Here is a 14,571-nt window from a genome sequence, read left to right as displayed (position 1 = left end):
TAGAAACATTGACCAGGATGAAAATTCTGCACATCTACCGCGACGCCGAATGATTCGCGAATGGGGACAGGAGTTGACAGCCAAGACCGTACCCAGTACCTGCGCAAAGGGAGATTCGATATCCAAGTACCTCTTGCAGCTGAGACAAGTTTTGGCCCACCCACTTTCCGCGAGTCTCGACAAGTTCATGAGCCCACCGCGTATGTAGTCGTAGAAGCCACTCATTGCTTACCTCGACCAATTCACCGAGGCGCCTTAGTGCGTAGCAATAGCACCCAAAGAACGGCAATGGCACTGGTACCGGAATGTGAAGTGCGTTGCTCTCCGAGGCTGGCACTGGTACAGGGGGGGAGCGAGTCATTCATTTTCGCGGTCACTGGGAGTCGGACACGGGACACTGGGACCTACACGGCGCCCATCAAGGCTTTGAGCCGCCAGGCGACTGAGTCTGACTGACCGAGCGCCAATGTCTCAAAGAGAGACGTCGTCCAATATACCGTACCTAGGTCTGTACGGAGTATGTATTTCTGCAACTACCTACTAGGTATTAGCCTATAAACAAGGGGGGCTGAAACTCAACTTGACTGACGTGCCAGTCCCAGCCCCAGCCTCGTGGCGACGTGTCGTACCAGCCAGCGCTTGCTTCAAAGAGCTAGGTATCATACAGGTGCTGCACTTGCCGAGCTTGAAACACTCGGTCACAGAGACCTAGCTTACCTAGGGAATGCTGCATCAGTTGGAAAGGCAGTGTGACTCTCGCGCCGACTTCTCGCTAGGGGGAACGGACGAAGGGTGGAAGTAACTCTGTAAGTTTCAGGCCGGAACCACTTGACGCGGATGCATTTGTTTCGGACTGGCGCCCTGTTTGGCGTCGTCAACATCGCTTCCTGACGGCCTCGTGCACGGCGAGCCTCACTTGGATCATTTTCATCTAACTCCAAAATGCCACAAAGATATGTCTGTCCCCCATCTTGATTTTCTCAACGCCATGAGCCATTCCCCTTTGATGTTTTTGAGCCCTGACAAATTCCGTCTCCATCCAGCCCAATGCAAGCCAAATATTTCTTCTTTGGCGGAATTATTGCTACATAGCACACTCGTGGATGCCTCCAGGACCCAATTCATTATACTCGCTCCGGCTCAAGAAGCCCTTGCTGTTACCCTGGTCCACAATAAAGACCACTTTGGCTGCCACTTGAGCTCCCAAGAAAGCAGCTTCTTCCATGCCCGACATGGCCGGGGTTTTCCACTCCGGGAAATATTCAGGCGGCTTGACGAGTTTGATGGAGATTGGGGACTGAGAGAACCCTCTGTGTTGGTGGGAGAGGGTGGACATGGGGTTGTTGGGATCTGCGGAGGGCGTTCCTCCCAGAGAAGGGTTCACACCAGGGACTTGAAGGTGTTGGGACTGCGTGTTAGGCTGCATCATGTTCTTGGTCGCAGCAACAAGAAGAGGGTTGACGCCGCCGCCCGGGTGGTGAAAGGGGTGGTTTCCCTGGCCGGGGATGGGTGTGTTTGTTCCAGGCGTGGCGACCGGAGTTGTGAAATTTGAGGGAAGCTCGGAGGTGAAGATCGTGGCGGTTGACGGAGACAGGATATATCGTGAGTTGAGAACGGAGAGAAGGTTCGTTGTAAAGCCTGTGAATCGAAAGGAAAAGGTGGGTTAGCAATGGGAGCTTCTGTCAAGATCCAATCAAACATACCTCTGATTCGACTTCCATTACCCAGTACGATCAGATTGTCCCAGATAGTTGCTCGTTGGGGGATGTCGGGAACACTCAAGATGGTATGATGGATCGCCTCCGCGATTATGTCGACGATTCCATCGCATGCTCCTGGCGGCGGAGTTACTGCCATGAATCGTTCCACTCCAACTTCAATTTCTCGCTTTCGTTTCCGACTCATGGGTTGATCGGCATCGTTCGACTCGGCGACAGGGACGAAGTCCACGTAGGTAAAAGTAGCTCGTTCTCGTTCTGAATTGCGTAGTCGGATTTGTCTGGCAGCTTCAGCGGCGCCACCTTTCTTCGCCGCGGCCTTTTCGGCCTTCTCCCGTTCGCGCTTTGCAAGTACTTCGGCGGCGTTGTCGCGGGCAACGATGGCAGCGACGTCAAGGACGCCCTCATTATCCTCGTCGTCGCCATTAGGACCTTCTTCACCCACCACGGTTCCCATTCCCGGCCCTCGGGGTGCCTGACCTGGTCTTAATCCCTCGCCATCCTTCGCATTCATCCCAGAGTCCAACGCCCCTGTAGATGCAGCCGCAGCTGGGTTAATAGCAGTGGCGGCTGTGCCGCTAAAAGAAGACCTTGGATAAGGGATTCCAGCAGGTAAAATCTCGCAAATGGGACTCTTTTTCAACTGCTCTGCCATATCCTCGTCAAACCCCTGGCTCTCCAGCGCCTGTTGCAGCCGCTTGGTCATCGCTCGACCACCACATCCGGAAAGAGCGATACCCCTCCCAATATCATTAACCTGAAACTCGGTGACTGCACTGACATCACATTTCTCGTGCCCGATGTCCAACACCAGCGCAGTCGGCACGCCGTATGCGTAACATGCCGTTAACGCGGCATCCATCAAACAAAATGCTGGGATCTTCCAGTGTTCAAAGACATATTGGGTTATCATTTCGTGATCTCGTGCGGTCCAACAGGGTTGAGCCACGAATAGAACCGGCATATGGAAGGGAGGAGAGATCATGTTGTAGATGTGCGAAAGGAGGGCAAAGAAACAGGACCAGTTTTCAATGTGCCCTTCTTTGATCGGGTAGACAGCACCTTCGGTGGACCAGTGGTCGTCTTCGAAGGTTTCTGTGGTTTCATCCTCAACGACGGCAGCGGCTTCTCCTTCTTCTAGTTGGGTGGGTGGTTGTGCTTCTTGCTCTGGCGGCGGAACCATTTCGGCATCCTGGGTTTCGGGTTTTGCGGTTTCTTCGGCCGGAGGGGCCTCTTTCATTTCGACATCTTCTGACAAAGCAGGCTGATCTTTCTGCTCTTCGGTTTTAGGTTGCTCTTCAGCGGTTTCTTCAACCTTGGGTTGTGGCCCTTCCTTCGGCTGCTCCGCACTGGGTGTTTCGCCATTTGTTTGCTCGGACTTGGCCTCCTCACCGTTTACTTGCCCGCCACTTGCTTGTTTGGTTTCCTCCTCATCGCCATTCGTGATAGGAACATCTGATTTGGAATCGACTTCCATCGGTTCTGGCCTAGGAGGCGCAGGCGTGGGCTCGGGCTCTGCTTCGACCTCTTTCGGCTTCGTTGCAATCTTCGTTCTGATTTTGACGGGCTCCCATTCTCCAGGATTCGCGCCCGGGAACATGCGCGTGGGAAAGCGATACCTCGGCGGCGTAAAGGACTCGGGCAGCCCCAGTTGCGCAGCAGTGATTTGCGAACCGGGCGCAATGATCTGGGAGTGGGTCAGCGAAGGTGACTCTTGGGCATTGCTCTGTGCGTGCCGGTAGTGAAGCTTACGAGCACATGCTCATCTTTGAAAGGAGGCATCGCGGAGGTCGCGCGGTCACAGTTCTCTCTCCCTGTTAACTTGGCTGGCGCGGCGGATCGCAACTCTCAAGGGACATTTTCTGTCGCGCCGCGAAACCGCAGAATGCGACGCGAGGCTTTGCCAAGACATTTCACATGCTACGGCGGAGGATTCAGCGGTACCTGCAAACATGGCCTCACAATGATAGAAATAAGATGACCCCAGCCAAAGCCCCAGCCTCAAGGAACGAACTACCACTTCGGATTTAACGTGGTAGCATAACTGAATCATCGTGAAAGGCTTTTAGTAGATTTCATCTATGGAAGTTCGTTATCAATCTCAATGGACCTCCTGTGCTGATAACCAGCTACTGCTTTCATCCCTAGTAATCGTACAATTGGACCTCGCCCCTTGCCAAAGTTGTGAATTTCTAGCAACGGCCCTATAATCAACGCCAGCCATGACTTTGAACTCCGAAACTCCCTTCTCCGCGGCAGCACCGTTCTTGTCCATCCAAACTCGACGACGGATTTTCCGATGTTCTCTCTCCAACCTCAAAATGACCCACTTAATCGTCATCAGACTCGACCATGTCCACCGACGATCAGCATCTTCCGCAAACCCCTCCTCGCTAACCACTTGCTGCAAAGCCCGGTCTGTCGCTGCCAGTAAGAGGCGCGCCATGTGTGGGCTGCAAGCGAGTAGTCGGCTCAGAAGCTTCATGCGAAAGACCGCTGGCCTGGTCGGTGTCGAAGGCATCGAAATCAAAGAATGAATTAGGGGGAAGTTGATCAGGATGGAGGAGAAATCCTGTTCCGTCGAGGTCATTGACAATCGCTGCGCCAAAATCCGGAAAAGATTGCACATCGGCAAGAGCGTTGTCGTCGAGAAGGAGTGAAATATCGTCAAGGTCTGGAAGACCTGAAGCAGGTAGCTGATCCCAAGGTTGTGTTTCGGGGTCGATGGGAAGATTGGCAAGCTCATAGCCCAGGTCTCCGGCTGACACTGCAGGTCACACAATACCACAGCAGGATATTGTGCCAAACCGGAGACGGTGGGGAAGCTTGACAGCGTTGCCATCGAGTCGGAAGCCGTCTGTTCAACGTCGGGATGTTCGTGGATGAGATTGAGTTGAGGAGCGAGCACCGGGGATTCGTGTTTCATGGGAGTCGAATCCTCGGATTGAACCAAGGTTGGATGGTTAGACTCGGCATCCGAACAGTCGTTGAAAGAAGACGGGGTGAAGGGTGGCTGATTGGAAGGTGCATACAACTCTGGAGCCGGTGTTGCATCCCCCGCGTCGTCGAGATCCATGTTGGGGGTTTCGACGGAGACAGGCAAAGGAAAATCTGCTTGGACACCGAATCTCGACTGGTAGCGAGAGAGGAGGTCGCGGAGAGCGGCATTTTCTTTCTCAATCCGGATCTGCCTGGCCTCTAGCTCTGCCACAGCAGCCTTCTGTCGCTGTCGAGATTTGTCGGCTGCCCTGCGGTTTCTGAGGATTCTCTCGTTCTTTCTCTGTTCCTTCTCCTCTGCCGTCTTGGCTCGTTTTCGGGGTGGGAGAATCTGTTTGATTTCGGGAACAGGCTGTCCCCAGGCCTTCCTCTTCTTCTTTTGGGGTTGGTCTGAGGGAGGCTGGCTGGCCTCTTTGCTATCGTCTAACAATGGAGGTGGCGTTGGGTAGCTGTGGCTGTAGCCCGCTACAGTGAGCGAGGTAGGGTCGACGATGTCTACTGGGCCAGCCATGTTGGTATGATGAGCGGGACGGTTGCGCGAATGATGGCAAGAGGAATGATTAAGGTAGAAGGCAAGTTGGGTGTTGAGAGGATTAGGGTATGCGTTTATTACGGTGAGGCCTAAAAGACCACGTATCCTCAATGCGGACTCATGGTTGCTCAGGCCGAGCCGTGCCAGTATAAAGTGGAGTGAACCATCAAAGAGAGATTAACCAAGGAAACTCGTTCAGAGAGGAAAAAGTGAAGAGGTTTGGTGATGAAGTCGAGATGAGTTGAGAGCAGGAGGAACAGGCACCTGGAATTAAATAAGGCCAGAGTGTCAATTCAGGCGATGCAGGGGGTGCGTAGGGTGCGCAGGGGTGCGGTCACCCAACGATCCACCAGCACATGCACACCGCAGACTTCAAGACCAGACTTCACCAAGGGGTTTTGGGTCCAAGTCTCTAGACGAGCCAGACGAGCCAGTCGCATCACCGCTTCTCCCTCATGATCCTATTTCTGCCCTCCACTCGTATCCAAGACTGCGTCCTACCGTCGCCATGATCCCCATCATCCCGCCCTTGAACGCTACCGTCCACCACGCCCCTTGCCGCGATCCACATCGATATCGCCTCCCACATCAGTTCCTTCATCCTCAGCTCAGCCTCAGACTCGTCAGCCGCACTCGTTTGTCCCACTCCTATGCTTGATGTACATGAGATCATGCTGTTTTGGTCTATTGGTGCCTTCAGGAGACAGACAGCTTGTTCCAGATGTACGGAGGAAGCTGTAAGTTGCTGTCAAGACGCAGGGGAAGTTCTCCACAAAAGGCAAGGGGGATCCAGGGACAGGCAGAGACAGAAAGAAGCCAGAAAGTTGCTTGCCCTCAGCGTAGCCCTATGAGGCAATCTTCTACTGCCGCAACTGTCGGCATTGCCATAGCGAGAGTGCTGACTGCAGCTCTTCGCTTTCCGTATAAATCTCTATAATCTGACTCCTTGCAGACGTCTTCCTAGGCCTCGGACTGCACGTTACCAATCACGAAGTCGAAAAGTTTCTGAAGATGCTCTTGTTGATGTGTTTGTCATGCCGTTGCTATTTCCTGTCCTCTACCGTAAAGGCTGATGCGTAAATGGGGTATCTCTGTAATCGACTTTTGTCCTTTCCTGACCACCTGTCAATCATGATTTGCCTTTCCGTTACACCACCAGCCCGATATTTGCCTTTCTTTTTTTTTTCTTCTTCTTTTAGTTGTGAGCATGCCGTATCCTTCCAAACCGGGTCGGCACTTGTCATTGCAGGCATCATGCATTTCACCATCCATGTTCGCTGCCCGGTACGGCCATGCCATTCATTACTCCGTAGACATCACCGCCAGGTGAGATGTTCCCAAGAATCTCTTTCCAAGGATCACGGCGAAGTCTATATTAGCTGTGTTGAAGACTAACGGGCGCATTCAAGACCCGCTTCTTCATCCACTCCGTGTCCTCGTAAAGTTTCTCCTGGTAGATCTCGTCCACAAGGTCATTGACCATGTCCTCGACGATTTGTTCTTGATACCGCTCACCAATCGGACGAGCGTTATAGTGCGCAGGACCATCCTTCCCGTATCCATACCACCAGGGCCCATCGAACTTGCACTCGATTGCTCCGCCAGTGTAGTGACTGATCGCCGGGTAGTAACCTAGCAAGCCGTCGTCCACATCGCCATGCCCTCCGGTGATGGCTCTACTGCCCTTTTCAATGTAAGATGCTGGCGGCAGGAATGCAAAGAGGTGTTCCCAGACCACGCCATGGTATTTCCCATTCACCCAGAGTTCAATCTTGCTGCCGGGCAGGGTCCGCAAGTGAGGCAGGTCGTGGTTAGGATGGGGATCAGTCAGGAGGTCGTACTTCTTGCCAGTCTCCGGGTTGATGGATTTGTTCTTCGAATTCAGCGTGGGTCGGCTGAGGTCGTGGTTGGGGGTGTACTCTGGACATTCGAAGTAAGTCATGCCCTTGTGGAGAAATGGATTGCGATCGCGGATGATGTCGTGATCGGAAGGTGCAGTGCATCCCAACATTGGAATTACGGCGGAGCGGATTGCAGCTCGGGAAGTGTTTGGTTTCTTTGCAGGCTCGTCCTTGCTCTTAGCAACCTCGACTTCCTTGGGTTTTGGACCGCCCTTAGCAGACTTCTTCCCACTGCCTTGCTTCTTCTTCATGACTGCCGGACCGCATTTGAGATCTGGGTACTCCGACGGGTTGAATTTGCCCTCGACCACTTTCTTGTGTACCTCCAGCGACGGCAGCGTGATCATCAGACCGACCACATCACCTGGGGACAGGTCGTCGGGATCTCGCGCACCTTCACCTTGCATATGATACATCTGGGTATTGAACCGCACACTGCCATATTCTTTGGATCTCCCACTCCTCAGGATAACCGCATACGAATAGGCATTGCCGCCCAGATTCTCGCTCCAATGGTGTTCGCGTCTGCAGAAACCCACCCTCAGACCGCCTCGACTTGTTGACGTTCTGTCTGTGTTTTGGGTCTCTGCCAGTGCGCGGCCTGGGGCTTCTCGACCTGAGGGGGCAATGCTGATAACTTTGGCTTCGAAGAAGAATTGCCCCTCCCTGGCGAAGACATTGGCTCTCGTAGTATAGCTGCCGAACTCCCCACTCTTGCCCAACATGTCCTTGGTGAAGACATTCCTGATGTTCTCGACACCACATTGAGGGTGATTCTCATCGCTGAGGCGCGCGTAGCGTGGAGGAGCTTCGTCAGTGTGGAAGTAGAAAGTAGTAGGATCTCGCTTTGCGCGGATGTAGTAGCGTTTCTCTTTGCTCTCAACGCTGTTTCTCGAGGTTAGCGATCCGCTCACTTTGGGCAGGGAGAGGGGCGGGTTCATACTGCGTCCCTAGAGAGTAGAAGTCAGTCTTGTCGCCATTCGGGGCGATCTTAGAGTGATCGTAGAACTTCTGCACCTCCTTCTGGTCTTGGAGGAATTTGGGGTCGTTAGGTGCAATGTAAGTGGGAAGCGTAACAGGTTTGTCGTCCTCGATCCGGTCGATCTTGGCCGAAACTTGTTCTTTGAGCTTCTCGCTCGGTTTTTTCTCCCGATGGCCACGGCCTGAAGACTCGTCCATGCCGGGCTCGAGCTGAGGTTCAGGCTCAGGTTCAGGCTGAGAGTTGGGCTTGGGCTTTGCTTTCTTTTTGGGAGAGGGACGAGATTTGGTGATCTTGTCGCGTGTCGGCATTGTCGATTTCGGGTCCAGCAAAAGTACTTGGAGAACGGATAAATTTCGGGCCGATGTTTCCCCGGGAGAGGGAACTGTGACAGCTTTAAAAGGGATCAAGAAGCACCGACAAGGGATGAACAAGTTGAACAAGGGCTTCTTAATGCTTCCAGTGCGATATTCACTTTGTCCGATTCACTTGATTCACTTGACTCACTTCTACGTAGTGTGCGGAGACGTTGACAGACGAAGTCACTAATTTTAAGGTAGTACTAATACAGTCTCCTCCAGCCCGTATCTCCATTGTCTTGTCAGCTACCTTTGAGCCACACTCTAAGAAAGCGATAAGCGGCCAGTACATCTCCAACAGGACCAGTATCCCGTGCCAGTCCAATGAAACTCAAGAACCACCCTTCCACAATCCACCGGGCGACGAACCCAGAAATAGCCAAGCCAGTAGCAATCACGTATCCACAGTTGAGTAAAATCAGCAACGCTTCGATGTTGTTGAGAAGGACGGCCCAGCCCACGTAGTTTGTGGCTCGAAAAGCAAAACCAAATGAGTCGCTCTCCTTTGTTTCTGTTGGCCAGATGACCAACAAGATGGGAAATAACTTGGTGCAGCTGGAGACTAATAGGGCAGTGCTGATGGCGCTGGGACTCGCGTGACTAGTTGCAATGCTCGAGCGGGCGTCGGTTGTCGAACATGAGGCGGTGGTGGGCGTCGCATCTGCATGGGCTTGCTCTTGCCTTTCCTGGTGGGACACCAGTTTCCGAACCAGTGCGCGAATGATGCCATGCTGAGCAAATGTCGCCAGGACGTTCATTGTCAAGAAGAAAAGATATTGTGCTAGAATGGGCATCTCGCTGAGCCGCGATCCCACAGCAGTGCCACCGTTTGCTGCATTTGATTTTTCAATTCTTGCCCAGGTAATGTAGACATCGAAGAGGATAAGCAAGGTGCCCAGGCGTAAGATGCTGGGATCGAACTTGTCATCTGAGCGCCCCAGCCTGTTGAAAAGAAGATGGCGATAGACCTATCCTCAAGTCAAAAGAGGCATGGCAGACATAGACCATCCACTCACCTGCGGTTTTATCAATACCAGATCGATGAACAGGACGACAAAGTCATGTTCGACATATTTGTCGGCGAATCGTTTGCAATTTGGGCATTGTGTCAGGCGAACGCCTTTGCCCAGGGTTCGATCATCCGCCTTGCTGTAGACAGTATATAGCTCCTTGACCGGAGTACTGCATGTAATGCATATAGGCATGCCTGCCTTGGTTGTGATTGAGGGTATCCCAATAGTATTGCATCAGGGGGAAATGGTACAAAGGAAGTGGATCAATGTGGCTTGGCAAGACTCTGGCCTTCCATGAATCCAACGGGCAACTTTGCCGGCAGCGAGCAAAAATCTCAAAAAATGAGCCTATCATTTTTCACTCGTTTTCAGTCAACCAACCTTGGTCGTCTACCTTCCAGAGTTCAAGATATTTTCACGCAATGTGCTTGATGCGGCTTAGGGGTGTCTCCCTTCTGCAATTTTCCTATACCCCAACTTTGATTCACAGCGAAGCGAGCAACACAGCAATTCCACTTGGGTTTTTAGCAGGTTCACCCGTGAAACTGCCTTGAATGATTGGTTCGAAAAATGTTCCTTTTTGGGTATAGACGAACCCACCGTGCTGGAAACAGCAGTGGCGACAAGCAGGCCTCTATTACTGGTATTCTCTCTATTCCTCTTTTGGCACATTCCGCGAGAATGCCTTGGACTCTGGAGGCAGAAAGGGAGAGGGCTGTGATAGCGCGGGGGCGAAGCGAGGTATCGTATTCGCGTTGCATATATCAGATACATGAGGTAAGTAGTGTGAGAGGAAAGATATAAAGTGATTTTCCCAGATCCCTTCTTCTCTTCAGCCATCTTGCGTGTTGCGTTTCATGTTCGCTCTTTGGTTCAATTTCGCATCCCGCCATGGTTTTCATATATACGTACCGCAAAATCAGAGCCTACCGCGCTCGCAAAGCCCTGGAAGCTGAAGCTCAAAATCAAACAACAATAACACCAGGCCCAACCTCATTAACCGCAGCAACCAACTCAAAGTCTCCAGCCAATACTCGCAAGAGGACAAAAGCGTGCCCGGAATGCGCTCAAGAAAAGAGCAAGGCCCGCAAATACAGATGGAAACTCCTTTTCTGCCTGCTCCCGGCATTCTTCGTTGCCTGTCTTGACTTGACCATAGTTGCGACGGCGCTACCGCAAATCGCATCTCATTTCAGTCAGTACTATTCGTCCCCTCTCAGATTCGGCCTTCTTCTCCCACGCCTGAGACACTGACGGATATGCGACAGACAAATTCAACCAGCTAAACTGGATTGTCACCGCATTTACCCTAACATCTACGGCGTTTATTCCTGTTTTTGGCCAACTAGCAGATACATTTGGGCGCCATGCGACCCTGCAATGCGCCGTGGTTATCTTAACCATTGGCAGCGTTCTTTGTGCTGCTGCTCCGGACTGGGCCGTCCTTCTCCTCGGCCGTGCACTGCAAGGCATGGGTACTGCGGGAGTTGGGAATGTCAGTATGATTGTTCTAGCGGATTCGGTGTCCCTAAGAGAACAAGCTGTCAACACAAGTATCTTCCAATTGTTGAATGGAGTTGGCTACAGTAAGTTGAGCCCCATTGCCACGTCTGCAGCTCCAATTTGTACGGCCACGAGATGTACCGAGTACCTCTTTGTAACCTCGCTCCCTTCAGGTGTTGGACCCGTCATAGGTGGGTATCTCACGAACGCAAGCTGGCGGTACTGCTTTGTTCTCTGTGCCGGACTCTCTGTGATAAGCATCTTCACCATGTTTCTCCTTAGAAGCGACCTCAAGGCCGGTAAGGTCTCAGTCTCACACCCTCCACCGAACACCAGCCGCCTGCAAGCGCTAGCGGGCGGTCTTTCAACACTCGACTTCGGCGGCATCGTCCTCTTCATCTTCGGAGTTGGTCTTATCATCTTGGGAACAGCCTGGGGTGGTTCAACATACCCCTGGTCATCCTCGGCCGTTCTCGCCCCAATAATCCTCGGCGCCATTTTCATCCTCCTCTTCCTGCTTTACGAGGCGCTCCTTTCTTCTCCGACCAGCTTTCTCTCGCGCCACTTGCCACAAAACACGGTGCCCATGCTCCCATCCTCAATCCTCTCCTCCAAAGACGTCACTTTAATCTGCTTCATCGCAGCCGGCACCGGCGCAGCTCTCTATAGCGTCTTCTACTTCATCGGCATCTATTTCACCTTGGTCGAAGGATTCGAGGCTTCCCACGCTGGCACCCAACTCTTGTACTACGTTCCGGGGATCGGAGTCGGCGTGTACGTGGCAATGTTCATCTGCAACGTATACCCGCGGCAGACTTTCCCGCCGCTCCTGCTGGGCACCATTATCGAAAATGCCGGGATCGCAGCGCTGGCCTATGCGGTGAAGGTGAAAGATGAGACGTTGGTCAATGTCATGATGGCGATCGCCGGCGCGGGCACAGGCATGCGCTTCATGCCCTCAAACCTGCACCTGGCGGGCATGTTCCGCGACAGGTTGGCTCCGGTATACTCGATGTTGAGGTTCGCACTGCCGTTTGGCGGGACCCTCGCGCTCACGATAATGGGCTCCGTGTTCCAGAATCAGATGAGCGAGTACTTTGGCTCCAGCGCGGTCAATCCTGGCATCAACAACAACACCACCACCACCAACGGAACGTCCTCGGTGGGATTCAGCCTGCACAACCAAGCTTCCCTCGACCTGATCAACGACCTACCACCCTCCGAACAGAAAGCGATCCGCTCCCAAGGCGCCACCGCGACCATGTGGGCGTTCATCTCCATCCTGCCGATCTTGAGTTTGAGTCTGCTGGCCAGTCTGTTCCTGGGTAACGTGTGGATTTCGAAGAAGCAGAACAATAAGACAACGACGACCGAGAAGACAACAAGCGAGAAGACAATAGCAGCGCCGTCGAATCAGAGTAGTAGGAGTCCCATTGGGGATGCGGAAAAGGCAGAAGGTGTCTTTGAACGTGCCGAAAACGAAGCCGAAGACGGCCTATGTCGCAGGCACGCTGCCGTAGCGAATGGATCTTCTGCCGATGTGAGGGCCGAGGAGCAGAGAAACGAAGTCGAGTTCGTCAGCGAGGTGTTCTTGCTCGCGCTGGCAAGGGGCGACATGCGCAGATTGAAGAGGAAAGGCGCCGAGGAGGAGGAGGACGCAAGCCCATCGTCGACGACCACTCGTATTACTTCGCAATCAACCCCAAGGAGGAGAAGCGACGACACAGCTGCAAAAGAAAGCGGACCTCGAAGGGAGGCAAAATAAGTGAATGAATATGATTTTCGTCGGTGAGAGCAAATTAAATGGGTACGCTTACACTGACGGAGCGACATGCCATGATTTTGAGCGGTTTTCTGCATACATACCACATATAACACAGCATGGCATATGGGAATGGTGGGTTTTTTATGGGCGGCTTGGGCTAGAATTTTGTGTCCATATTTTAGATGTTGTGAACACCACATTTGATGGACTCGGTTTGACTCGATTCGAGTTAACAATATATTCCATACATGTCTGGTCATGTACTTGCGGAACAAGTAAGCTTCATGGTGCAATATTGGTCCATTCCAATGGTCGCTGGTCCAAAACTGGTCCAAATCGAATGCACATTTTGCGCTGAACTGATCAGTGAGGCAGTGCAGGCCTTGGCAAGAGCCCAAACCCCCCGAAGAGTCATCTTTATCATATGGGGCAATGCCATCGGCATCCACGGTAGAGAAAACGCCTTCAACGAAGACATCCTCAGCGCAGAGATCCAGCACACCACCATTCGACTGCTTTCCAATTTGAGAACCCTGTTCCAAGATGTGGAGCGTTTTCAGAATCGATATGGGATGAAGCAGGTTCAATCAATTGAAGGGCCAGCGTTCCTGTTCACGGACAGTCTTACCATCCACTATACACGGCTTCGCTTTGGTCTGCTTCAACGTCAGAAAAGCTTCACTGATTTCCAAGACATCGATGGTCCATTAGAAAACGCCCTCGATCAAACTGGGTATGAAGACATTGATGAGTCCGACTTAGCATTCAGTCGGCGAAACAGCCTCAAGTCGATCCAAGAAAGGGGATAGGCAGCATTGCACCAACCTACAACCAGATTCAATTGAGTGTTCGCCCGAAATTGATATTCCACATGGAACACATGAAACAAAAGCTTTTCCAAGATGAACGGTAGGAGGGCTCAAACCCGTGAAAAGTTCTTTGCAAAAGGATGTTACCTTCCGACTGGGACGCTTCCCCCGAACCGAACTCGCACACCGTTAATGAGTGTCAGAGTCCAAGACTCTAATCTAGTTCGTTCGACTATTCTACTATCTTATAAACAAGGCAAGGCTAATCGCATCATCGCGGATTCTTTGGGCAACCATTCCGTGGTCGGTACTTCAGAAACGAAAAGGTCTGTCACATATAACAGTCTGATTCTGCCTATGAGGGCGGTGTGTTCTTCGTCAGTATACCTACTAATCCCGCTCGGCTTTCCATCGACGCCACCTAATTGGTACTTTTGAACCCTGATGTATCATCCAAACATCAGCGTGGACGGTGAAATTCTTTTGGATCTCTTGAGCCACAAAATGGACCCCCTGTATGGGAATTTCATGCGAGTACTGGGTAATAAGCGCAACAAGAGGCTGATAAGGATGGTTTTTTATATATATCGGTGTTGTACCATACAATTCCACCCCACTGATCGGCAATGGTCTTGCTGGCTATCGTCTTTGTCCTTGACGAGCCAGACTGGTCAGCTTCTTGTAGACAAGACGTGTCTTTTCATTGATTCTTGAAACGCCGTCGGCTTCGCGGCCGTGTCACGCATTCCTACGCAAAGATACGCACAGCGAATCGATTCACCCGAGGAAACAGCTTCAAGGTGACGAGCTTGAGATTGGGGGAGTCGTTTAGGGAACAGCAGATCTCGTGGCCTACTTCAGAGGCCGCTATGGCCTGGATGTAGCTTAAGTCCGCCACCCTGTAAATGCAACACTAAATAGAGCGCTCTGTGTACTCAACTGGCACTGTCGTTGACATAGAACGCGGTCATGAACGCCGCCATTGGATCGGCGGC

General features: G+C 52.3%; 5 protein-coding genes across 5 annotated transcripts; 1 reads left to right on the top strand and 4 right to left on the bottom strand.

The window, feature by feature from the left end:
* Window positions 1-1,084: 1,084 nt before the first annotated feature.
* Window positions 1,085-3,500, bottom strand: A1O5_09990 (uncharacterized protein; the record flags this gene model as incomplete). The annotated part of the gene is made up of 3 exons (XM_007750568.1): window positions 1,085-1,638; window positions 1,704-3,444; window positions 3,471-3,500. The coding sequence occupies 3 exons, from the start codon at window positions 3,498-3,500 to the stop codon at window positions 1,085-1,087; spliced, it is 2,325 nt and encodes a 774-aa protein (XP_007748758.1).
* Window positions 3,501-4,111: 611 nt separating this feature from the next.
* A1O5_09989 (uncharacterized protein) lies at window positions 4,112-5,226 on the bottom strand (the record flags this gene model as incomplete). The annotated part of the gene is made up of 2 exons (XM_007750567.1): window positions 4,112-4,485; window positions 4,527-5,226. 2 exons carry the CDS (start codon window positions 5,224-5,226, stop codon window positions 4,112-4,114), a joined length of 1,074 nt encoding a protein of 357 aa, XP_007748757.1.
* A 1,396-nt stretch (window positions 5,227-6,622) lies between these two features.
* On the bottom strand, window positions 6,623-8,438 carry A1O5_09988 (uncharacterized protein; the record flags this gene model as incomplete). The annotated part of the gene is made up of 2 exons (XM_007750566.1): window positions 6,623-8,033; window positions 8,092-8,438. 2 exons carry the CDS (start codon window positions 8,436-8,438, stop codon window positions 6,623-6,625), a joined length of 1,758 nt encoding a protein of 585 aa, XP_007748756.1.
* A 290-nt stretch (window positions 8,439-8,728) lies between these two features.
* A1O5_09987 (uncharacterized protein) lies at window positions 8,729-9,691 on the bottom strand (the record flags this gene model as incomplete). The annotated part of the gene is made up of 2 exons (XM_007750565.1): window positions 8,729-9,454; window positions 9,503-9,691. The coding sequence occupies 2 exons, from the start codon at window positions 9,689-9,691 to the stop codon at window positions 8,729-8,731; spliced, it is 915 nt and encodes a 304-aa protein (XP_007748755.1).
* Window positions 9,692-10,390: 699 nt separating this feature from the next.
* A1O5_09986 (uncharacterized protein) lies at window positions 10,391-12,767 on the top strand (the record flags this gene model as incomplete). Its single annotated transcript, XM_007750564.1, has 2 exons — window positions 10,391-10,694; window positions 10,768-12,767. 2 exons carry the CDS (start codon window positions 10,391-10,393, stop codon window positions 12,765-12,767), a joined length of 2,304 nt encoding a protein of 767 aa, XP_007748754.1.
* Window positions 12,768-14,571: the final 1,804 nt, after the last annotated feature.

The sequence above is a fragment of the Cladophialophora psammophila genome (assembly GCF_000585535.1).
Source record: "Cladophialophora psammophila CBS 110553 chromosome Unknown aczJe-supercont1.18, whole genome shotgun sequence".
Lineage (NCBI taxonomy): Eukaryota > Fungi > Ascomycota > Eurotiomycetes > Chaetothyriales > Herpotrichiellaceae > Cladophialophora > Cladophialophora psammophila.
This window is presented reverse-complemented; position numbering and strand designations above follow the sequence as displayed.